Source organism: Microcebus murinus, chromosome 5, assembly GCF_040939455.1.
Source record: "Microcebus murinus isolate Inina chromosome 5, M.murinus_Inina_mat1.0, whole genome shotgun sequence".
In the NCBI taxonomy this organism is placed as follows: Eukaryota; Metazoa; Chordata; class Mammalia; order Primates; family Cheirogaleidae; genus Microcebus; species Microcebus murinus.
This window is the reverse complement of record NC_134108.1, coordinates 111400945-111425233: the sequence shown is the minus strand read 5'-3', so window position 1 is coordinate 111425233 and position 24289 is coordinate 111400945. Positions and strand designations below refer to the sequence as shown.

The 24289-nt window shown below is 54.0% G+C and overlaps 1 protein-coding gene across 1 annotated transcript in view; it reads right to left on the bottom strand.

Annotated features, from left to right (window-relative positions):
* Positions 1–24289, bottom strand: part of NOTCH4 (notch receptor 4) — a 26744-nt gene extending 2455 nt beyond the window's left edge. Inside the window, exons 1-27 of the mRNA XM_012741081.2 lie at positions 24075–24289; positions 23287–23368; positions 22815–23110; positions 21285–21632; positions 21072–21194; positions 20725–20961; positions 20452–20607; positions 19993–20187; positions 17873–17986; positions 17076–17189; positions 16867–16989; positions 15013–15172; positions 14277–14422; positions 13847–14002; positions 13213–13330; positions 12939–13026; positions 12442–12595; positions 11458–11642; positions 5438–5690; positions 5077–5189; positions 3694–4217; positions 2763–3134; positions 2479–2654; positions 1322–1541; positions 1045–1126; positions 814–952; positions 10–305 (exon numbers count right to left, since the gene is read on the bottom strand). Coding sequence (XP_012596535.2) covers positions 10–305; positions 814–952; positions 1045–1126; positions 1322–1541; positions 2479–2654; positions 2763–3134; positions 3694–4217; positions 5077–5189; positions 5438–5690; positions 11458–11642; positions 12442–12595; positions 12939–13026; positions 13213–13330; positions 13847–14002; positions 14277–14422; positions 15013–15172; positions 16867–16989; positions 17076–17189; positions 17873–17986; positions 19993–20187; positions 20452–20607; positions 20725–20961; positions 21072–21194; positions 21285–21632; positions 22815–23110; positions 23287–23368; positions 24075–24258 — 5154 coding nt within the window. The 5' untranslated portion in view covers positions 24259–24289. The remainder of the gene's footprint in view (positions 1–9; positions 306–813; positions 953–1044; positions 1127–1321; positions 1542–2478; positions 2655–2762; positions 3135–3693; positions 4218–5076; positions 5190–5437; positions 5691–11457; positions 11643–12441; positions 12596–12938; positions 13027–13212; positions 13331–13846; positions 14003–14276; positions 14423–15012; positions 15173–16866; positions 16990–17075; positions 17190–17872; positions 17987–19992; positions 20188–20451; positions 20608–20724; positions 20962–21071; positions 21195–21284; positions 21633–22814; positions 23111–23286; positions 23369–24074) is intronic.

The following is a 24289-nucleotide window of genomic DNA, read 5'->3' as shown; positions in this document are numbered from 1 at the left end:
TGTGCTGACCTGGCAGACCTCCCGAGCGTCAGCAGCCACGGCCGCGTGCAGCGGGGTGCGTCCGGCCCGGTCTGCCTGGTTGGGGTTGGCTCCGGCCTCAAGGAGGCGGCGCGCAGCGGTTGGCCGGGAGAATCGTGCAGCCAGGTGTAGGGGGGTCTCCCCAGTGCCCACTGTGTGAGCCTGGGGACAGGCCCCTTCATCCAGCAGAGGTTCCCAGGGCTCAGGACTTGCCAACCATGCCCCCTGGAAGGTCCTGGGCTCTACTCCCCCACAGCAAACTGCTGACATGAGTGGTGTTACTCCATCTGCGGATGAGACAAGAGTAATGTGTCAATCACAAGGACACAACAAGGGGCGGGGGCGACACAGGGCTCAGGTAGAGGCGAAGCCTGAGGTGTCAGGAAGCCAAGTTCTGGCTCTTGACTTTTTGTGGCTTTAGTAAAGTGACTTTTCTTTAAGCTTCACTTTCCTCATCTGTAAGCCAGTAGGCCTTAATTCTCTTAACACTCCAGGGCAGTGGCTTTCGCAAACTTGAGTCTGGACCAGCATCACTTGGAGGGCTCGTTAAAACACAAATCGCCTAACATCTTGAATTTCTGAGTCGGTAGCTCTGCAGTGGAGCCCCAGAATTTGCATTTCTAACAAATTCTCAGGTGATGCTGATTCTCCTAAGGACTATACTTTGAGAATCACTCTTCTAAGGTGCTAAGTCTAAGATTAGTTCCTCCAGTTCTGGTATTAAAGGACTTTCTGATTCTAAAAGGGTCAAAGGAAGTTTTTTTCCATTTTCTTGGTCTGGGTTGACTGATATACCAGGTCCACGAGTGTCCAGGTCAGGGGTCTCCGTCTCAGATTCCTGGGGAGGGGTCAGCATGGCTGTCTGAGCGAGCTCTCCACAGCCACTGCTCAGAGGCCAGAGCTGGCACTTGGAGCAGGAGGCTGTTTCTTCAGCCTTGGGGTAAGAGCAAGGATCAGTGAAGGTGGTCCATTTGTCCTTTCTTCCTCTCCATCACCTCCAGACCATTCTTTTCCCACCCCTTTCACCTGGCCCACCGCTTCTCCCTCCTCAGGGCCTGAGCACATCACAACTCCATCCTCATCAACTTCTGCCTCTGGCTTCAGCGCCCTGGAAGGGGTTGGGTGGGTAGAGGTTACTCGTAGTTATGACCAGCAGAGTCTGCAAGATTTCCAGCAGCCTCTCTACCCCTCTTTCTTCTTCCCCTATCTTTGACTTCTGCAATTGTGTTTCTTATCTCGTGTGCTCATAATTATGTCCATGGAAGAACTCCCTCCCTGAGCCCAGGTTCCTCCTCACTCTCACTTGAGGCCGATGCTATCCTCGCCCAGTGGAGGCCGGCGTCGGCGGGGCGCTGGCTGAGTCCGAGGCCTTCGAGTGAAACCAGGTGGCAGCCACAGGGCCCCATGCTCTCGGCGGCGCCTGACGAGCTGGAGGACGAGAAGAGCCCCGAGGGCCAGGAGAATCACCCCAGCCACAGGGGAGCCCAGCACAGGCCAGGGAAGCCGGTTGGCAGGGGGCACTGCTGGAGAGACAGAGCCACAAAGAGAGGCCATTCCTCATTAGCACGGTGACACATTTGGGCAAGTTCAGTAACCTCTCTTTGCCTCACTTTCCTTATTTGTAAAGTGTGATAATAATACATGTTGAGTATACCTAATGCCAAAATTCAAAATCTAAAATGCTCCAAAATATGAAACTTTTCTAGCACTGACACGATGCTCAAAGGAAATGCTCACTGGAGAATTTAGGATTTCAGATTTCTAGGTGACACATTTGGGCAAGTTCAGTAACCTCTCTTTGCCTCACTTTCCTTATTTGTAAAGTGTGATAATAATACATGTTGAGTATACCTAATGCCAAAATTCAAAATCTAAAATGCTCCAAAATATGAAACTTTTCTAGCACTGACACGATGCTCAAAGGAAATGCTCACTGGAGAATTTAGGATTTCAGATTTCTAGGTATAAGGGAAATATTTCAAAATCTGAAAAAAATCAGAAACCCGAAACCCTTCTGGTCCCAAGCACTTCAGATAAGGGATGCTCAGCCTGTAGTACCTGCCTCATGGGGCTGTTGGGAGGATTAAATGAGATAATAATGTAAAATGCATAGAGTAAGGCGCAGAGTAAGTACGATGTAACAGTTACTGTCTTTTCCTGTACTATGAAGTGTTCCGTGCAGAGAACAGTAGACACTCTTGGTGTGGTGGAGAAGCAAACCAGGACCCGAGGTTGCTGCAGGGCTGTGGCAGAAGCTAGGATAAAGGACTTAGGAAAATAAGAAGACTGCAGAACACATGGGCCATCAGTAGATTCAGAGAAAGAGTTAAGGAGGTTAAGTCCCTACAAAGAACATTTTAGGTCTCAGCTATCCTGTTTGAGTTGACCTCAGTTGCCTATTGTTGGCATGAGAGCAGACCTGGGAGCAAAGGTCAGGAGAAATGACAGGGGGTTACATACCAGAGCCTGTATGAGGGTGGGCAGCCAGCAGGGGTCCAGGTAATAGGGGCTCCAGGGTCCCCACTGCGGCCATTGCAGCAAGCAAGCGGAGCAGAAGACCAGGGTCCCAGGGACAGTGGGATGCTGGGTGGTCAGGGCCACAGTGGGACAAATCCACACCCATCACCACTACAAACCTGCGGCGGAGGCACATCAGAGACCCATATTGGTCCCTGGCTCCCTTCCTTCTCTCTGCCCTGTTAAAAACACTGGAGTCTGGCCCTCCCCTCTGTCCAGCTTCTTACCCAGCATTGAGGGAGTCCAGGGGCTGTGTTTCAGAGGCTGCTCCCTCCTGATGAGAGGGGTCCCGAGTTCCTCCTAGCTCCTCTTCAGCCCGGGCCCCAGGATAGGGGTACACCATGTCCCTGCCTTCACTGTCCTTCCTCACCCAGAGCCCCACCCTCAGAGTCAGGGACAGTACCCGGGCCAGGGCAAGCAGCTGCTGGTCCAGGGCCTGGGGGCTCAGCACCACCAGCAGGGCCAGGGAGGGCCCCCACTCTGAATCCCCATCTTCAGGCCTGCAGTCACCGCCATCCCAGCCACATTCTGCCGTGTTGCAGCCTTTCTCGCAGTGCCCGTTGTGGAAGTGATCGCGGCAGTACTGGTTATAGGCTGGACTGTGGTGAGGAGAGAGGGACTCAGGACTTCCCAAAAATCTGATTCCCCTTTTCACCTCAGAGAGAGTTCCTGACATTCCATGGCCCCTGAGGCTCTGCTTGCTAAGTGGGGGCACCTTAGTCGAGCCCTGGATGGTCGTCCGGACACCCTATGTCTATTGACATCCTTGTCTCCTAAGACCATCCTCTCTCTCTCCCCTCCCAAGCCCTCCTGTCTTATTGAAGGAGAGTCCAAAGCTCTTTTCCTTCTGTGGGGTGCTAGTTGCTAGGGGAGATACTTCATAGCAACAGGGCTTAGGGAGGGAGGCTTGAGCCCTGAGTTCCCACAACTCTCAGAGAGGAGCCTAGACAGAAGCCATGCCCTACATTAAATAATGATGCCATCCCATTACACTGGGTTGGATTCTAGAGTCTTCTACCTTTACATAGCAATGGTATTAGGGTTGAAACTCCCTGGATCCTGAGGCTGTGGCCACATTGCAACTCAGAGGCATCTGTGTCCTTCCTCCTCCCCTCACCTGTCCCCCTCCTTCCCTAGCGCTAGTGGTTTCGGGCTCACATGCAGGCCGGAGGGGTCTCACAGTCATAGCCATCAAACAGACACTCTTCAGAGTCACACTGCGGGTGGCACTGCCCGTCCCGGAAGAGACGCCAGCACCGAGAGCGGGAGGGACAGCCCTTCCAGGGGTCTGGGACCCCCAGAGAGCAGTCTCCTCCATCCCAGTTTCCTCCTGGGCCACTGCAGCCATTGTCGCAGGCCCCATCTCCACCTCTGCCCTCACACCCCTTTGCGCCAGGCCTCTGACACCGGGGCCCTGGAGAGTTGGGAGGGCAGGAGCACCGAAAGCCTGGGCCTGTCAGCCCAGGCGTCTCTGAGCAGCTGCCATTGTATAGGCATGGAGATGGAGGGCCACAGCCTTGAGGAGCTGGTGGGGTCAGGCAGTCAGGGCCCCCATAGCCACTGAGGCAGGCACAGCGTGGTGGGAAGCCTGGCTTAGGGGAGGGCAGACATAGGCCTCCGTGGTGGCAGTGATGGAGGCCACAGGAAGGGGCTCTTTGGCTGCAGGTGGGGCCTTCAAAACCCTGTGGAGGTGAAGGGAGATATTGCAGAAGGAACTTTCATCATTCTTCTCACTGTAAAGCAAGAGGGTCCTACCTTCTCATATGTAAAAGGAGCCTCAGAGAGCATCAAGTTAATCATCTTACAGATGTTGAAACCATGTCCCATGGTACTTTCACACAATGACATGCTACATGGTGGTGAAAACGGATGAACCACAATTGTGTGCAACAGCCTGGATGATTTGTAGCATCACAGCACAAATCTTGACAGATTAAACAGTTAATAGAGCTGAATGCGATTATTTCTTAACCCTTGGAGGTAGGATTATATGCCTTCTTCCTCTGGAAAGGGACCAGAATAGAGGAGGAGGACATAGTTGATGTGAGTTATTATTAATATTATAAATCTTGGGTTAGATTCATAGGTGTTACATTGTTAGAGCAATAAAATAAAAGAAGTGTGGGCACAAACAAATGTCAGTATATCATGAACCAAGGTTTAAGATTAATCCAGTTCCATGCATCTGAGGTCTATAAACGCATACACACACACATATATACACATACACACACATACACATTACACATACACATACACACACATACACATACACATACATAGTTAAAAGAAATTATCTGAGGCCATCCAGCTTGACCTTGGGGGACCTGTGATTTCTGGAAATTCTATTCATGCTACTAACTGATCTTGACTTTCCCCTGACTGCTTCTGAGAGCCACTCACCACTGTGAACTTGGGATGGCTTTTTCCAATAATTCCCACTCCAACGCTCCCCCACACTCCCCTCTAGGATTTCAACTCAGCACCCTTGCCTTTTGTCAGTGTACGGGGCAACAGGAAAGGAAGCTTTGGGGCACTTACCTTGGGGCAGTGGCAGATGAAACCTGGGGGTGGTCCTGCTATGGCCTCACAGGACCCTCCATGAAAGCAGGGCTGGCTCTGGCAGGGATCTATCTCCACCTCACACCACTGGCCTGTGGTGGGGGTGAGATCAGATGTCACATACTGCTTCAGTCATTGCCCCCCCCCAGCTCATTCCTGGGAGTTGGCCCAACACTAGATGTGCAGGCAGAGGGATCCTGGGGTATCTTCTTTGGGGTAGAGTGTAGAGGCAGGGGATGGATACAATGACGAGGCTGCCTTACGGTGGGGTCTGTCTGGGTCTCTATGGTCTGCTGAGCTGTGTCCCAGAAATGCCTATGTACCCCATCCCAAGCCTCACCTGTGTGTCCAGGCAGACACTGGCAGTAGAAGGCATTGGCCAGAGAGTGGCAGGCTGCAGTGCCTGTGGGGTGACAGGGCTGGTCCAAACACTCATCCACGTCCCCCTCACAGCGTAGCCCCACGAATCCTGGTGGGCAGGCACAATGGAAGCCTTCAGGTTTTGGAGTACAGGTTCCATGGTTGTGACAGGGTTGGGACTGACAAGCGTCAGGTTCCATAGAGCAGTTCTGTCCACTGTAGCCTGGGACACACTGCAGGCAAAGAGGGTCAGACAGGGAACCCAGTCGATGAGCACAGCTCAGCACTAAACATAACCCAGCTCTAGATAGTCTGCCCAGCCCCCACCTTCCAGCTCAACAGCCATTCATCTATCATGGCTATATGTTGCTCAATCCTTCTGTCTCAACTCCACATGATATACAATTGTTCAATAACACACAACTTAACGCTCCCCAGTTCCAACCAATCCCTATGACACATTGCCTCCAAATATAGCCCCTACCTGGGTAAAACCTCCCTCCCCGACCAAACACCCACCAGGCTGTCTCATGCTTTATCAATTAATTCATAAGCATCTATTGAATGCCCACTTGTTCCAGGCACCATTTTGGGAACTAGGAATATGAAGAAAATTAAAACTCATTCCTGTTCCATGAAGTTCTCAGTCAACCAGAAGAGAGAGAGAGATGGCTAGCAGTTATTGCACAATCTATGTACATAACTTGGTAAAACCCTCTAACAATGCTTTATATAGATTATCTCATTTGATTCTCACTTTACAGATAAAGAAACTGAGTCCCTGAAGGGTTAAGTAATTTGTACAAGTCGCATAGCTACAGGTGGCAGAGCTGGGACTCAATGCAGGTCTGTGATTCCATAACCAGTGCTCTCAAGCATTCTCTGATTGCTTCAGGCCAGTCTGCTAGTGAGACAAGGGTCATTGACAATGTCCGACCATGTGCTGAGTTCTTGCAAGAGGAAGACAAGCGTGCAAGAGGGGAGTACCAGGATGACTTCAAAGAGATGGAGAAAAGGGGATTCACAAAGAATCTGAGGAGTGGCCAGAGAGTGGAAGGAGAAGATGAGAGGGTTGTTTTGGAGACCTCAGAAGGAGGGAGTTTCATGAAAGAGGAAGTAAAACTGAGTCATGGGTGCACAGAGGTTCATCATTGATCAGTATACAGCTTTTGTATATGTTTGAAAATGTTCAATGTTCATAATAAGAGATTAAAATAAAATTAAAAGGTGAAAGAGGGTAGGTTAGGAATCTGCATTGAGCCTTCTAGCAAAAGTTGTGGTTCTATAGGTCAAAACAAAAATGCCCATATGTGACAAACTCACAGCTAACATCATACTGAATGGGAAAAAATTGAAAGCTTTTCCTCTAAGATCCGGAACAAGACAAGGATGCTCACTTTCACCATTTATATTCAACACACTACTAGAAGTCCTAGCCAGATCAATTAGGCAAGAGAAAGAAATAAAAGGCACTCAAATTGGAAAAGAATAAGTCAAATTATCCTTGTTTGACATGATCCTATATTTAGAAAAACCTAATGACTCCACTAAAAACAAATTCAGTAAAGTTACAGGATACAAAATCAATATACAAAAATTAGTAGCATTTCTATGCACCAACAGAGAACATATGGAAAAGAAATCAAGAAAGCAATTCCATTTAAAATAGTTACAAAAAATAAAACAAAATGCCAAGGAATAAATTTAACCAAAGAAGTGAAAGAGCTCTATAATAAAAACTGTGAAATATTGAAGAAAGAAATTGAAGAAGACACACAAAAATGGAAGGATAGCCTATGCTCATGGATTGAATAATATTGTTAAAATGTCCATACTACCCAAAATGATCTACAGATTCAATGCAATTCCCATCAAAATACCAATGACATTCTTCACAGAAATAGAAAAAACAATCATAAGATTCATATGGAATTGCAAAAGACCCAGATAGCCAAAGCAATCCTGACCAAAAAGAACAAAGCTAGAGGCATCACAATACCTGATTTCAAAATATACAACAGAGCTATAGTAACCCAAACAGCATGGCATTGGCATAAAAACAGACACCTAGAGTAATAGAACAGAATATAGAACCCAGATATAAATCCACACATTTACCACGAACTGATTTTTGACAAAGATGCTAAGAACATACATTTGGGAAAGGACAGTCTCTTTCATAAATGGCACTGGGAAAATTGGATATCCATATGTAGAAGAATGAAACTAGATCCCTATCTGTCACCATATAAAAAAATCGATTAAAGATTTAAATGTAAGACTTGAAACTAAGAAACTAGTAGAAGAAAACATTGGCGAAATCTTCAGGAGATTGGTCTGGTCAAAAATTTTTTTGAGTAAGACTTGAAAAGCACAGCCAACAAAAGCAAAAATAGATGAATTTAACTTGATATACAAGGTAAAAATCTGCACATCAAAGGAAACAGTCAACTGAGTGAAGAGAAAACCTATAGAATGGGAGAAAATATTTGCAAACTGTCCATCCAAAAAGGGACTAATAAACAGAGTATGTTAGGAACTCAAACAACTCAGTAAGAAAAACCCAAATAATCCAATTTTAAAAATGGGCAAATGGCCGGGCGCTGTGGCTCACGCCTGTAATCCTAGCTCTTGGGAGGCCGAGGCGGGCGGATTGCTCAAGGTCAGGAGTTCAAAACCAGCCTGAGCAAGAGCGAGACCCCGTCTCTACTATAAATAGAAAGAAATTAATTGGCCAACTGATATATATATAAAAAACTAGCCGGGCATGGTGGCACATGCCTGTAGTCCCAGCTACTCGGGAGGCTGAGGCAGAAGGATCACTCGAGCCCAGGAGTTTGAGGTTGCTGTGAGCTAGGCTGACGCCACGGCACTCACTCTAGCCTGGACAACAAAGCGAGACTCTGTCTCAAAAAAAAAAAAAAAAAAAAAAAAATGGGCAAATGATCCAAATAGACATCTCTTAAAAAAAGATATACAGGCTAGGCATGCTGGTTTATGCCTGTAATTCTAGCACTCTGGGAGGCCAAGGCAGGAGGATTACTTGAGGCCAAGAGTTTGAGACCAGCCTGAGCAACATAGTGAGACCCTGTTTTTACAAAAAAGAGAAAAATTAGCCAGGTGTGCTGACATGCACCTGTAGTCCCAGCTACTCAGGAAGCTAAGGCAGGAGTTTGAAGTTGCAGTGAGCTATGATGATGCCACTGCTCTCTAGCCTGGGAAACAGAGTGAGACCCTATCACAAACAAACAAACAAACAAATTCTGGTGCGGCTACAGAGAAAGGTAAACCCTTTAACACTGTTTTATTATTATTTTTTGTTTGAGACAGAGTCTTACTCTATTGCCCTGGCTAGAGTGCCATGGCGTTAGCCTAGCTCACAGCAACCTCAAACTCATGGGCTCAAGCAATCCTTCTGCCTCAGCCTCCCAAGTAGCTGGGACTACAGGCATGCACCACCATGCCCGGCTAATTTTTTTTTCCATATATTTTTAGTTGTCTAGCTAGTTTATTTCTATTTTTTTAGTAGAGACAGAGTCTCACTCTTGCTCAGGCTGGTCTCGAACTCCTGACCTTAGTGATCCTCCCACCTCAGCCTCCCAGAGTGTTAGAATTACAGGCGTGAGCCACCACTCCTGGCCCCTTGAACACTGTTGATGGAATGTAAATTAGTACAGCCACTGTGGAAAACAGTATGGAGATTCCTCAAAAAACTCAAAATAGATCTATCTTATGATCCAGCAGTGTCCCTGCGGGGTATATATCTATATATCCAAAGGAAAAGAAATCAGTATATTGAAGCGATATTTACACCCCCATGTTTATTACAGCACTATTCACAATAGCCAAGATATGGAATCAACCTAAGTGCCATCAATGGATAAATGAATAACGAAAACATGGTATATGTACACAATGGAGTGTTTTTCAGTCATAAAAAAGAATGAAATACTGTCACTTGTAGCAACATGGATAGAACTAGAGGTCATTATTTTAAGTGCAATAAGCCAGTTACAGAAAGACAAGTGTTGCATGTTCTGACTCAAATGTAGGAACTAAAAAAGCTGATCTTCTGAAGGTAGGGAGATGATGGTCAGTAGAGCGGGGAGGGCAGGAGATTGGGGGTGGAGAGAAGCTGGCTAATGCAGCAGTCCCAGACATTTTTGTCACCAGGGACTTGTTTCATGGAAGGCAATTTTTCCATGGACTGGGGTTGGGTGTGTGTGGGGGGATGGTTTCAAGATGACTCAAGGGCATTACATGTATTGAGCACTTTATTTCTATTATTATTAGATTGTCACTTGCCACTCACTGATAGGGTTTCGATATGAGTCTGCGAGTAATTGGTTTATGTGGTCTCTGTGCAGTCAAACCCCTCTGCTCATGATCATCTGTATGTACAGCCACCTCCCCGTGCTAGCATCACCGCCTCAGCTCCACTCCAGATCATCAAATGCTAGGTTCTCATGAGGAGTGTGCAGCCTGGAGCCCTCACGTGCGTAGCTCACAGTCGAGTTCGTGCTCCTGTGAGAGGATCTGATCTGAGAGGATCTGTGAGAGGATCTGAGAGGAGGCGGAGCTCAGGCAGTGGCCTGAGTGATGAGGAGCGGCTGTAAGTACAGATGAAGCTTCACTTGTGTGCCCACTGCTCACCCTGCTGTGCAGCCTAGTTCCTAACAGGCCATGGACCAGTACCGGTCCGTGGCCCGGGCACTGGGGACCACAGGGTTAATGGATACAAAAGTACAGTCAGATAGATGGAATAAATTTTAGTGTTGGATAGCAGAGTAGGATGACTATAGTTAATAATTTATTGTATATTTCAAAATAACTAGAAGATTTGGAACGTTCCTAACAGAAGGAAATGATAACTGTTCAAGGTGCTGAGCGCAGTGGTTCATGCCTGTAGTCCTAGTACTTGGGAAGGCTTAGGTGTGAGGATCTCTTGAGGCCAGGAGTTTGAGACCAGCCTGGGTAATACTGAGACCCTATCTCTACAAAAAATAGAAAAATTAGCTGGGAGTGGTGGCACACATCTGTAGCCCCAGCTACTCCGGGGGGCTGAGGCAGGAGGATTGCTTGAGCCCAGGAGACTGAGGTTGCTGTGAGCGGTGATGATGCCACTGCACCATAGCCAGGTGATAGAGCGAGACACTGTCTCAAAAAAAAAAAAGTTTGTGGTGATGCATATCCTAAATACCTTGATTTTATCCTTACACATTGTATGCATGTATCAAAATATCACACTGTGCCCCATAAATATGTGCAATTATTAGGTATCAATAAAAAAGAGAAAAGAGGCTGGGCACGGTGGCTCACGCCTGTAATCCTAGCACTCTGGGAGGCCGAGGTGGGAGGATTGTTTGAGCTCAGGAGTTCAAGACCAGCCTGAGCAAGAGCGAGACCCTGTCTCTACCAAAAATAGAAAAAATTAGCTGGACAACTAAAAAATATATATATAAAAAATTAGCTGGGCATGGTGGCTCATGCCTGTAGTCCCAGCTACTTGAGAGGCTGAGGCAGGAGGATCGCTTAAACCCACGAGTTTGAGGTTGCTGTGAGCTAGGCTGACCCACGGCACTATAGCTGAGGCAAAAGAGTGAGATTCTGTCTCAATAAATAAACAAATAAATAAAGTTAAAAAAGAGAAAAGAAAACGGCAACTATTAAAAAAAATTTGGTCTGGGCACAGGAATCAGGCTACTCAGACTTAAATGCCAGCTTTGCCTCTCCTGGCTAAGTGACCTGGGCCACAGATGCGAGGTCCTCACTAGCAGGAATGCAACAAAGGCCTGGACAGAGGCAGTGGGCAAAGGGTGAAGGGGAAAGGACAAAGTTGAGAAATATTCAGGAGGTGAAATGGCATGACCTGACAGTTAGTTGGGTGTGTGGGGTAACGGAAAGGGAGGAGGAATGGGCACGTCGGGTTCCCACCCATCTCTGCTGTCGCCCACACCCAGCCCAGCCTCCTCCTGCTTCCCTTTCTCTCTAGACTCTTACCTGGCAGAGATACCCATGGGGCTGGGCCACACAGGTGGCACCGTGATGGCAAGGCCTGGACTCACATGGGTTCACGGTATCCTGGCACGAGCTGCCCTGGAACCCAGGAGGGCAGTGGCAGAAATAGGAGGGGCCGCTGTCGACGCAGAGGCCTCCATTCTGGCAAAGGGCCGAGACCTCTACGCCTGGGGAGAGACAAACGGGGATGAAAGAGTGTTCAGGGCCCCCGACACTGAGCACAGAAGTCTTTACCTTGGGGGCCACCGATCTTCCTGGGTGGAGGCCCCTCTGAGCCTCTGGAATTAATGACTCCTGACCCTGAGGAAGTCGAAGCATCAAGTTTCCCTTCCCACCTTCTCTGCCAGAATAGGGGCGAGATCATTCTTAAGCTCCTCAGAGTGCTAAAAGCAATAGTTTTCTTGGGTAAAAACCAGTCATAAGCAAGAAAGAAATCAAGAGACACTTCAGGTGAGGACGCATGGCTCAAGTCTGGCCCTGAGTTTTGCATCCTCTCTGATGTTCTCTCGCTGTGATCCCCACCAACCATCCCCGAATTCCACAGTAGTCTCTTTCCTGAGCTTTTCACATAAACTTTATTTGAATGACGGGATGTTCTTTTACCAGGGGTTGGTGTGACGTCAGGGTGTGTGGGGTGGGGTGAATGTGTCCAGTTGTGAGTGTGGCCCACTCTGTCTGGGATATGTGGTCTGCAGGGAGCGAGGCGCTCCAGGTTGTGTCCTGGTGGCGTGTTAGACTCCGCCTGTTGACTGGGCTGGTTGTTGTTCGAGTTGTGTTGAATGTGGTGGCAGGAGCTGGACGGTGTTAGGCCGTCCTGGTGTTGGACTGGAGTTAATGGCGTGGTTGGTCGGTGTGGTTTTGGCTCTCGGGTAGGTGTTTTGGCCAAAGGCTGCATGGATGCCCTCGGGGTGGGGAGACGAGAACGCCCTTTTCCCTTCCTCTGCTCTGCAGGGCTTGGGTGGGTACCTTGGCTCAGCGCAGCCTTCTGGCAGGAGGACAGTGGGAGGTCGCAGAGAGGCCCGGTCCATCCCTGGAGGCACTGGCACTGGAAGGAGGGCCCCGTCTGGAGGCAGCGGGCAGCGTGCGGACAGGGCTTCTGCGCACACAAGTCCAGCGGAGTCTGAGCACGGGGCAGGGCAGAGCGTCAGGTTCCCAGGCCCAGAGACGGTCTCCTGCCAGCTCCAGCTCCTCAGAATCCCTTACGTCTAGAACTCTCTCCTGAAGGCTACGGGAGCAGGTGACCCTCCCCGATTTCCTTTCCAGAACAGCTGGGACTGGAAATCCGTTCAGTCCTTCCTTCTTTGGTTCACACAGACCTCAAGCTAGAGCCCGGACTCTAGTCCTCCACGCCTCCCCTTCCTGCAGACACTTGTCCCAAGCTGCCCGCTGCCCACCTTTGCGTTCCGAGACCCCTCACTAGAACTCTCAGCCCCACCTTCAGCACCCCCAGCTCAACCCCTCACCTGGCAGCTGCCTCCTGTGTAGCCAGGGGGGCAGAGGCAGCGGGGACCCTGAGGGCTCTCTTGGCAGGTGGCCCCGTTCCTACAGGGGCTGGGAGACAGAGACAGGGCGCAGTAGGAAGAAGTCTGGGAAGCCGGGAGGGTGTGACGCTGGGCGGCTGGCACAGCAGGAGGGCGGTAGCAGGAGGGCCCAGTGTGGGGTGGGAGGCGGTGCAGGGCTGGGGGGGTGGGAAGGCCGGGTCTCCTCCCCGTCCAGGGGTCTTTGTGGCCTGCTCACCTGTCTGCACAGCTGGGGCGGGTCCTTCCCTCACAGCGTGGGCCCTGGAAGCCCACAGCACAGAGGCAGGAGGAGGAGCCAGGCCTGCTCACACAGGTTCCCCCGTTGAGGCAGGGGGCTGGGGAGAGGGGGCTGTGAGGGTGTGGGTTCCTCGCCTGCAGCCTGGCCTGTGACGGCAGTCACACCGCACACAGGACACACACCCTGAACAACAGCTCCTTGCCATCCGATTAATTTTTTTTTTTTTTTTTTTTTTTTTGAGACAGAGTCTTGCTTTGTTGCCTAGGCTAGAGTGAGTGCCGTGGCGTCAGCCTAGCTCACAGCAACCTCAAACTCCTGGGCTCAAACAATCCTTCTGCCTCAGCCTCCCGAGTAGCTGGGACTACAGGCATGTGCCACCATGCCCGGCTAATTTTTTTCTATATATATTAGTTGGCCAATTAATTTCTTTCTATTTCTAGTAGAGACGGGGTCTCGCTCTTGCTCAGGCTGGTTTCGAACTCCTGACCTTGAGCAATCCGCCCGCCTCGGCCTCCCAGAGCATCCGATTAATTTTTAAAAGTTGTGGCACCAGCAGGCCCTGCCCATTTCCTTCCCCCACCGCGGCCCAGCCCCGGACTCGGTGAGCACTCACCGTGGGTCCCGCAATGCTCAGTGCTGGCTTGGCAGTGCGGCCCGGTGTGGCTTGGAGGGCAGGTGCAGGAGTAGCCCCCAGGGCTGGGGCTGCAGGAGCCGCCATTGAGACAGGGCTCTGAGTGACAAGCTGTCACCTCCTCGCTACAGGTGGGCCCTGAGGGAAACAGATGGGGTCTGAGAACGGGATGCTCCTTCTCTCCCTCCACCCCTCGTCTTCCCTCTCCCTTCCCTTCCTCATCCCGGCCGCCTTGCTCTCCCCCGTCCAGCCTCTTTTCTCACCACCTCCTCCCGCACGCCACCGGTGTCCCCGGCAGCCCACGCCCAGTTCTCCTTGGTGGTGGCTGACATGCACAGCCCGTGGTCACATGCCTTGCCCTTGATTGAGGGCTGACCAGCCCAGGGTGTATTCGGCTTAGGGAGGGCCTCACCTGTGTGGCTTGTGGGGCAGGTGCAGCTGTAGCCCGAGGGCTGGGGGGAGCAGGTCCCCCCGTGGGCACAGGGTGTGGAGATGCAGCCCCCCAGCTCTGCCTCACACTCGGGCCCCGTCCACCCCACGTCACACACACAGGACGACCTGGTCATAAAGAGAAAGGGGAGCATTTTTCTCCTCTGGTGTATTCTCCCAGCTCCCCATTGGCAGACCCCTGTGACTGCCTTACTTTCGGTCCTGGCCTCCCTCCTCAGTGACTCTGCTCTAGGCGTCACCCCCTTCCCTGCCCCCCCACTCGTGATCTCCAACTAGATATGTGTATAGATACATTCCTTTGTGAGTCCTTTATTGTCTGTCTTTCCCGCTAGCAGGAACCTTAGGAGAGCAGTCGCTTTGTCTCTGTGGCTCTGGGCTGTCCCCAGGGCCTGGACAGGAGCTGTACAAAGCAGGTGCTCCGCAGGTATTAGTGTCTGTCTAACGAACGGTGAATTGGCCCTGGGATTTAGTGCTGTTCCTTCCGCCTGAGCCCTGGTCCTCTGTTCCCCCATTATTTACAGACGTCCCGTCCTTGGACAGCGCTTACCAGGTGAGCTCTCCCATTGTCCCGCCCAGAGAACGTTGCCATCTCCTTCCTGTTCCCATGGGTCACTTCGCACAGCCCCACTCCTGGCTGGCTGTCCCCACCCTAGCTGAGGAGAGCCCAGAGGAGGGCAGGGGGAGGCCCTGGGTGCTACCTCTGGCAGTGTCCGTGCTGGCAGGTGCAGTTGTCCTCAGCGGGGGCGCAGCCAGGGTTTCCATCGGGGCAGAGGCAGTGGGCCTTGTCTTTCTGATCCTGGCACGTCTGCTTGGGCTGGCACAGGTTGGGGGCACATAGGGGAACCTTGCAGAGCTGGCCTGGGGCAGAGAGATGGGTCTGAGAGAAGCACAGAGCCACCACCTCTTTTTATTTTTTTTATTTTTGGGGCAGAGTCTCACTCTGTTGCTCGGGCTAGAGTGCCGTGGCGTCAGCCTAGCTCACAGCAACCTCAAACTCCTGGGCTCAAGCAATCCTGCTGCCTCAGCCTCCCAAGTAGCTGGGACTACAGGCATGCGCCACCATGCCCGGCTAATTTTTCGTATATATATATATTAGTTGGCCAATTAATTTCTTTCTATTTTTGGTAGAGACAGGGTCTCTCTCTTGCTCGGGCTGGTTTCAAACTCCTGACCTTGAGCAATCTGCCCACCTCGGCCTCCCAGAGTGCTAGGATTACAGGTGAGCCACCGCGCCCAGCCCCTGCATGTCTTTGATGGGGCCAAAGGGCACTTCTTATGCATGACGTGCTCACTCCCCACGAGCCTGTGCTTCGCTGGCTCCCTGTTGCCTCATAGGGTGCTGTCTAACCTCCTTAGAATCATGCACGGGGGCCACAGGGCATGACTTTTGTACAACTGCCATGTTTCTCATCTTTGCCCCCTTGTACTCTAAACTCTGGATCTCTTACAGTTCCTCAAATAGGGTGTGCTTTTCTTCCTTTCATGCTCATGTGGTTATCTCCAGCTAAAACACACCATCTGGCATTCTATCTAGACTTCTCTTTTTTTTTTTTGAGACAGAGTCTCGCTTTGTTGCCCAGGCTAGAGTGAGTGCCGTGGCGTCAGCCTAGCTCACAGCAACCTCAAACTCCTGGGCTCGAGTGATCCTTCTGCCTCAGCCTCCCGGGTAGCTGGGACTACAGGCATGCGCCACCATGCCCGGCTAATTTTTTATATATATATCAGTTGGCCAATTAATTTCTTTCTATTTATAGTAGAGACGGGGTCTCGCTCTTGCTCAGGCTGGTTTCGAACTCCTGACCTTGAGCAATCCGCCCGACTCGGCCTCCCAAGAGCTAGGATTACAGGCGTGAGCCACCGCGCCCGGCCCATAGACTTCTCTTTTAAAACCTTTTATTAAAGAGAGTCTTGCTATATTGCCCAGGCTGGTTTCAAACTTCTGGGCCCAAGTGACTCTCCTGCCTCAGCCTCCTGAGTAGCGAGGACCACAGGTATGTGCCACCCCAGCCCTATCTGGTGTTCTGTCTAGACAGACTCCGACTCATCTCTCAAGACTCATCTCAGGCTCCTCCATGAAGCCTTCCCGTCTTTAGTGTGAGTTGGCTGGTCCGTTGTGCTTCTGTAGGCTCCTGTGTTTTCCTCTCTCAGAGCTGCTCTCCGGGCCATAATCACAGGGAACTCACTGGTCTCTCTGCATTAGGGTCAAAGCCACCGGAAGATAGCAACTCTCTCACTCAACTTTGCGTCTGTGTCTGGCATAGTAGACGATACGTGCTTGGTAAATAAGCAAGCGAGCGGCTTCTCTCTGAGCCTATTGTCTGCTTCTGAGCCCCACGCACACCGTAGATGGTGGGCCCGACGCAGGTCCTACGATAGCGCCCGTTCTTGTCACTTGGTTGTGCAGTTGTTCAGGTTTTGCACTGAATAACTTTAAAGGATACCATTCTCATTCTGTCTCACATCCCAACCATTAAAACTCACCAGTGACCTCTGCCCCACCCCATTTGGACTCAAACATCCTGCTAGTCTTTTCCTATACCTCCCCTGCTGACCTGTGAAGCCAGAGGGGCAGAGGCAAAAGAAGGCTCCTGGGAGATCAAGGCAGCTGGCTCCAACGGGGCACGGGCCACTCAGACATTTGTGTACTTCTGCCTGGCAGCGTGGCCCTTCAAAGCCTATGACACAGCAGGAGGGTCAGAGACCTGCACAGATGTCTGCCCCTGTCCCCACCCTCCTCTCCAGTGTCTGAGCCGCAGCTCACCTGGAAGACACTCGCAGTGGAAGGCTCCCGGCTGGTCCTGGCACTGCCCGCCGTTGGCGCAGGGAGAGCTCTCGCACTCGTTGATGTCCTGCTCGCACTGGGTGCCGGCGAACCCTGGTGGGCAGGAGTGGGTGGGGAGAGAAGGCCAAGGTCATTGAGGGACACACATCATAGCCCTTCCCCTTGCCAGGAAAGGAAAACCTGTAGGGCTTCCCAGAGAAGACACCTGGCAGGTGGACATGGGGTGACAGGGCAGTGATGCAGAAAAGGCGAAGCTCAGCCGCCCGCTGGCCGTGTGGCTCTGGGCAAGCTACTCAACCTCTCTAGGCTCCAGTTTCCTACTCTGTAAAAGGGAAATAATAATGGCCCCACCTCATGGTGCCAGTAAAGAGATTAAATGGCATAATGCCCCCAAAGCACATAGCCAAGGGGCTGGCCTGGAGAAAATAGCTAACGAATGTAGCTATTCTCATAGCAGGGGACAGAGGGATGTCCAGAGAGGCTGGAGAACGGCCTGGGCAGCGTCCCTGCGTCCATGGCTAGGATGGCGACGGCAAGAAGAGCGCACGAGGGCTGCACGAGGGCTGGGGGTGTTGGCGGGCAGGGATGAGGGCGGGCGAGCAACCAAGGGGAGATTTGAGGATGTGGCAGAAGAGACTCTGGGGAGCGGAGAAGGAGTTGGAGAAATGGGAACTCCTCGGCCAGGCTGCAGAGAGCCCCAAGAGGCCTAGGAGACTGCTGGGCCTGCGGCCTGCAGGCTCGAGGCGCAGTGCTGGGGTGGCAGGGCGCCCACCCACCAGGCAGGCAGACGCACAGGAAGCCGTCGAGCAGGTCCCGGCAGTCAGCGTGGTTCAGGCACGGGGCCGAGGCACACTCGTCGGTCTCCACCTCGCAGAGCTGCCCTTGTAAGCCTGAGGACAGGGGTGTCATGAGGGGGAGGCTCGGCCTGCGGCCTTCCTCGGCAGCTCCCACTGCTGCCTGCGAGAGCACAGCCCTGCCTCTGACTTGCCCCAGCAGGCCGGCCGGCTCTGTCTGCGCGTGGACATGCACGAGGGACACGGCTGCCCCCTTCGGGTGCGGAGGCTGAGGGGGCAGGGCAGCTGCGGGCGCTGCGGGGGCGGGGGAGGGCTGCAGGGCTCTGGGCTGTTCCTGTGCGCACAGAGGGCAGGGCTCGCCCAGCCGGCCTGGACGTCCCTGAGGTGCAGCAGGACAAATGGGCGTTTGCTCGGAGGGAGAGCCCCCTCTTGTTCTGCCTGGGGAGAGCAGGGCTCCCGAAGCGGGGGGCTTAGGGCATGTTGGGGTCAGAGGGGGGGAGGGGGCTTAGGGCATGTTGGGGTCAGACGCAATGCCGTTGCGCCACGAGGTCCTGCGCTTAGGCATTTTGGAAGATGTGTTGCTCCCACGCTCGTCCCATTGCTTCCTCCTCGCCTTCACTGCCCTGCCCTGGTCTGAGGCGAGACTTGTGGGCTCAGCGGCCAAGCTCCTTGATAGCTGCGACCTTGCTCTCAGATGACGGAATGGCTCCCTCTTATTTTTCTATGACTGTCTATGGGTAGCCTGAGCTGCTGCCCTTGGCTGCTCAGCTTAAAAAGGTGACGTGGAGCAGTGGTTATAACTTTTTTTTTCCTTTTAGAAACAGTGTCTCACTCTGTTGCCCAGGCTGGAGTAGAGTGGTGTGATCACAGCTCACAGCAACCTCAAACTCCTGACCTCGAGCGATCTGCCCGCCTCGGCCTCCCAGAGTGCTGGGATTACAGGCGTGAGCCACCACGCCCGGCCCCTCACAGCTAATTTTTAAAAGATTTTTTTGTAGGGATGGAGTCTTGCTAGGTTGTTCGGGCTGGTCTGGAATCCTTGGCCTCATGCAATTCTCCGGCCTGGCCTCCCAAAATGCAAGGAGTAAAGGTGTGAGCACCATGCCCAGCCAAGTTTCTTCATTTATAAAATGGGCACAGTAACAGTGCTGACCTCATAGGGTTCTTGTGAAGAGTACATGAGGCCGGGTGTGGTGGTTCACATCTGTAATCCTAGCACCTTGGGCGGCCTAGGGCGGGAATATCATTTGAGGCCAGGAGTTCGAGACCAGCTTGGGCAATAGTGAGACCGTGTCTCTACAAAAATATGAGCTGAGTGTGGTGGCTCCTGCCTATAGTCCCAGCTACTAGGGAGGCTGAGGCAGTAGGATCGCTTGAGCCCAGGAGCTGTGGTTGCTGTGAGCTGTGATGACATCACTGCACTTTAGCCCAGGCAACAGAGCCAGACCCTATCTCAAAAAAAAAAAAAAATAAATAAATAAAAGGAGATGAGACAATGTATGTAAGATGTTCAGCCAGTACCTGGCACAAAGTCAGCTATAATTGTTCCGGTTTCATCCCGTTCCCTGATGTTGGCTCTGTCACTCTCTCTCTGAGGAGACATTTCCCCCTTAAAACTAGCCTGGAGGTGGGTGCAGTATTGCAGCATTCCTCACCTGTTGCACCAAATTCAAGCACACAGGGATTTTGGGATTTTAGGAGATTACTTTATATCTCTAATTGGGAGAGTTTCTGTAATCAGGCAGAGCATTCTGGATTGATGTGAGCAGAGGCTGCAGCCCAGAACGTTTATTAACTACTATGCTGCCCTCCCTGCCTGGGCTGCTGTGTACAGTGGACCAGGTTGCGCACTCTACGATGACTGTGAAATGGATGACGGCACCCAGAGTTGAGAAGTGTACAACCTCACTACCGTCTGTGGCAACCCTTCTTCTAGGGGCCATGAGGACCCTGCGTTTTCATCTGGGGCAGGGAGAGGAGAAGCAGCATGGGGTCACCCACGCCGACTGGCCTGAGGCTGTCCTTGCTCTTGGAGGGGCAATTCCAGTGGGCTCAGGGTTAGGTCCCTGTCCTCTCCACCCAAGGCCCCCTTCAACGGGTACCTGGTGGGCAGAGGCAGTGGAAGGTGGCAAGGAGGTCGAGGCAGGTGCTGCCGGGGCGGCAGGGCTGGGACAGGCACTCATTGTGGTCGGCTTCGCAGCGGGAGCCCGTGTAGCCAGGTGGGCAGAGGCAGTGGAAGGATCCAGGGGTGTTGAGGCAGGAGCCGCCGTGCTCACAGGGGCTGGGGCCTTGCTGGGCTGCGGAGAGGGAAGAGCTGCGAGTGCGCAGGGCCGGGGCGGGAAGGGGTTTGTGTCCGTAAGATGCAGAAGGACTAAGGGAGCAAAGGCGTGGGGCTGGAGGGCAGGGCACTGGAGAGGAGCGTGGAGGGAAGGGATGCCGGATCTGGAAAAATCAAGGAAAATGATGCTTGTGTTTTTTAATTTGAAAAGCAACCTGCCCTTTTCTATCTTCAGCGCGGAGGCCTGTCTGGGGCTCAGAGGCTCTGAGGTGGGGTGGCTCACCCATCTGACACTCGTCCAGGTCCTGGTGGCAGGTGGGCCCTGAGTAGCCAGGCTGACACAGGCAGAGCGTGGAGCCCGTCAGCGGGTTGGTGCTGCACTGGGCTTCCTCGTGGCATGGCTGGCTCAGACACGCGTCTTCCAGTTGGCACAGGAGGCCTGGAGGGCAGGACGGGGAAAGGCTCTCAGAGGCCACCTGGAGCTCCCAGTGGCCCTCCCGGTACCTCCCTCACCCTCCATCTCTGCCTCCCACCTCCTAACAGCCTCTGCCCACACCTGTGCGTCCAGCTGGGCAGAGGCAGGAGAAGGAGCCCACGCGGTCAATGCAGGTGGATCCCGGGGCACAGGTGGCAGCGACACAGTCGTCCAGGTTCTCCTCGCAGCCTGTGCCTCCCCAGCCACTCACACACACACAGTGAAAGCCTCCAGCTGAGTTCTGGCAGGTGCCCCCGTTTCTGCAGCGGGCGGGACCCTGGGCCTCACATTCATCCACATCTCGGGAGCAATCCCAGCCTGCAGGCGGGATTGCAGGGATGCGGCTGACGGGGGAGCGCTGGGACTAGGGCGGGCGGGGCCTGACTACCTGGGCCACTGGTGCCCTGAACTTGGCTGGAACGACTCACCGGTCCAGGTCTCTGGGCAGAGGCAGGTGTAGGTGCCCAGCCCGTCCTGGCAAGCGCCCCCATTCTGACACCAGTGGCTGACACAGTCATCCGGGTTCACCTCACAGTCGGGGCCTGTGAAACCTGGCGGGGGACGGGCTCAGCTGGGGGCTGCGTCCCTGGGAGACAGCCCTCCCTCGAGAGGGGCTGCAGGGAAGCCCTGTGAGGACGCACCTGGGGGGCAGAGGCAGAGGTGAAAGGTGGAGTGTCGCCCTGGCACCGGCTGGCAGGTGCCCCCGTTAGGACAGCCCCTGGTGGGGCAGGGTCCCGCCCGGAGCTCACAGTGTGGGCCCTCCCGCCCCGCAGGGCAGACACACTGGAAGGAGCCCAGGGTGTTAAGGCAGGAGGTGCCTTTGGGGCAGGGCGCTGGGTCCAGGAAGCACTCGTTGACGTCGTGTTCACAGGCATGACCCTCGAAGCCAGGTGGGCAGCGGCACTGGATCTGGGGGTATGTGGCCAGACACAGCCCTCCGTTGGCGCAGGGGTTGGCCGAGCAGAAGTCTCGGAGCTGGCACTGCTCTCCTGAGGCAGAGGCAGAGGGGCTGTGCTAGCACCGGCAAGTTCCAGCCGTCTGGCGCCGCCCAGCTCTCACTCTGGGCTGTCTGTGTCTCATCCTCATGTTTCCTTCCGCTTATCACTACATTCTCTTTGTCCCTCCGAACTCAGTTTTGCCATGTCTTGGGAGGGTTTCATCTGGAGTGACCATATTTTCTAAACTGAAAATAGGACATGTACCTGGCGATGGCAGCATTGCAAACTGGCCCTGTCTGGGAAAATCTGGGATGGGGGTCCCTTCAGTGGTGACGTCCCTGGGGAGGCAGGAAGCACCAGCACCTGCAGGCAGGGGACTCAGGTGGCCCCTTGTGGGACCGCAGCTGGTTTATGCTCTTGAGTGAGTGGCTTTGCCTCTCTGATGCCGACTTCCTAATCTTTAGGTGGGTTTAGTCACCGAGACTCACGTCACAGCCCACGTAGTGACGGTGGCAGCGAGGGGCCGTGGCCCGCACCGCGCGTCAGGCACAGAGCTAAGCAGGCCTTCCTGCGCGTCAGCCCCTCCGCCCTTCAAACAGCCTTGGCAAGTGTGGGCACTGGTCTCTGCGTGCCAGCGGACAGACGAGGACCCAGGAAGCTGGAATAGCTCACGCGAGGGCGCAGCTGGTCAGTGGCAGAGCCGCTACTGGGATCGGGGCTGCCCCAGAACCCCTACTCCGCGGCACTACGCTCGCCCCAGGTTACACTTGTCTCCTGGGACGGCCCCACTCCTCTCCCTGGGTGCCATCCCTCCTGTCTCCATCACACCTCCCATCCCTGCAGTCTCTCGGGGGGCACTGTGGGCACCCCCACTCTGAATGGCGCCATTCAGATGCCCAGAGTGCAGAGCGCTGGGGGCGCGCTGGGCAATCACCCTCTAGCTGACACGGAGAGGGGAGATTGAGGGGCCAGGAGAGGCATCCGGATGGTACACACAGGGGGCTAATGGCACCCTCGGTTTGGAAATAGTGCAACACTTTAGCAATCCGCACACCCTTACTGGTGAATGGCAATCTTGGGTAAGAGGGTCACCAAGAATTGGCACGTTGGTTCTCATGGCTGTCCTCAAAGGGCTCCTCAAAGCCTCACAGACTTCAGTTCCATCTTCCCCACCTCTCTGCCCTGTCCACTGCTCCTGCCTGTCCCCTCCTTGCCACCCTCCTCGGCACTCACCTGTCCACCCAGGCATGCAGGAGCACTGTGGGCGGCCCGAGGCCTGGATGTGGCAGCGGCCCCTTTTGGAGCAGAAGGAGGGAGGACAGGGGTCTTTGAGCCGGTCCTGGCATCTCTCCCCAGTGAAGCCAGGGGGGCAGGTGCAGAAGAAGCCGGGGGCCAAGTGGGAGGGAGGGCCGGGGGAGCCCCGGGGGGCGGGAGGCAGGGCTTGGCAGCTGCCCCCATTCTGGCAGAGCTGGGCGTCTTGGCAGGGGTCAGGAATCTGGCACGTCTCACCCAGGAAGCCAGGGGCACACCTGTGCGGGGGTGGGGGAGGAAAGCCGATGGCATCGGCCCCTCTCCTTCCCTCCCACCTCCCTCCTCCCCTCGCTCACCTCACTCTGGTTCTCCTTCGGTCTCACCTCGCCACCTCTCCCTCCCTACCCTGCCACCCCTTTATCTCTCCTCCCACTCCCCCGGGAGCCACACTCACTGGCAGGCCCCTTGCCCCTGAGGCAGGCTCAGGCAGGTGCCTCCGTTGGCACAGGGTGCAGGAAGACTCCCGCAAGGCAGCCCTAGGGAGGAGAGGGAGGTGAGCCGGGGGCGCTGTGCCTCGCCTCGCCTCCTCCAGGTGCTCCCGGGAGGCCTGAGAAGCCCCACAGGTGCTCCACACCACCCTCTTCCTCATACCCTCTCCAGCCCCTGCACCCCACCCCTTTCCTGTTTATGCTCTGGCCTCCCATCGGGCCTCAGGCCCCGTCCCTGGGAAGCAAGACAACAGGGATCTGGAGGGGCCCAGGGGCACCCGGAGGTGAACTGCTGAGGCTTGGAAGGGATTTCCTCCCGGAAGGGCCCAGGGTGAAGCCATGGGGGGTGGGGACAGCTGGACCAGGGAGGGACTTTGGGCTCTTGGCCTTCATGTCTCCATCTCCTGCTTCGCTCTCCTCTCTTCCACAGCGGGGACGGGGCATCTGTTCCCTCTCTGTGAGGCCCCTCAGTGTGGCTGCAAGAGTCCTCTGCCTCTTGGTTCCAGGGCCGACTACCTTCCCCCTGGGGGTGGGCACCTTCTCACCCACCCCCCAGCAGCCACCACCCCTGGCGCCAGGCCCAAAGCCTTGGTCCGCAGCTCCAGTGGTGGAATCGTGTCTCCCTGCAGGCTGTCCCTATTTGGGGGGTGAGAATCTCCTCCATCCGATGTCCTCTCAAAGCCTGGGGCTTGGCTCTTTTCCCCCACGCCTCCTAAGGGAGACCGGCCTCCACCCCTCCCCGCCCCTGCCCTACCTCTGGCCGAGGCAACTGAGAAACACAGCAGCAGCAGCAGCAGCAGCAGCAAGGAAGGGGGCTGCATTCCAGAGCCCTGCTCCAAGCCCAGGTTCCCGTCCCCCTTCAGGCAGGGACCCTCAGAGCCCTCATAAGGCGGGAGCCACCTCCTCTGCTCCCACTGCCCCTTCGTGGTCGTCGTCATCCTCCTCCTCCTCTTCCTCCTCGGCCTGCTG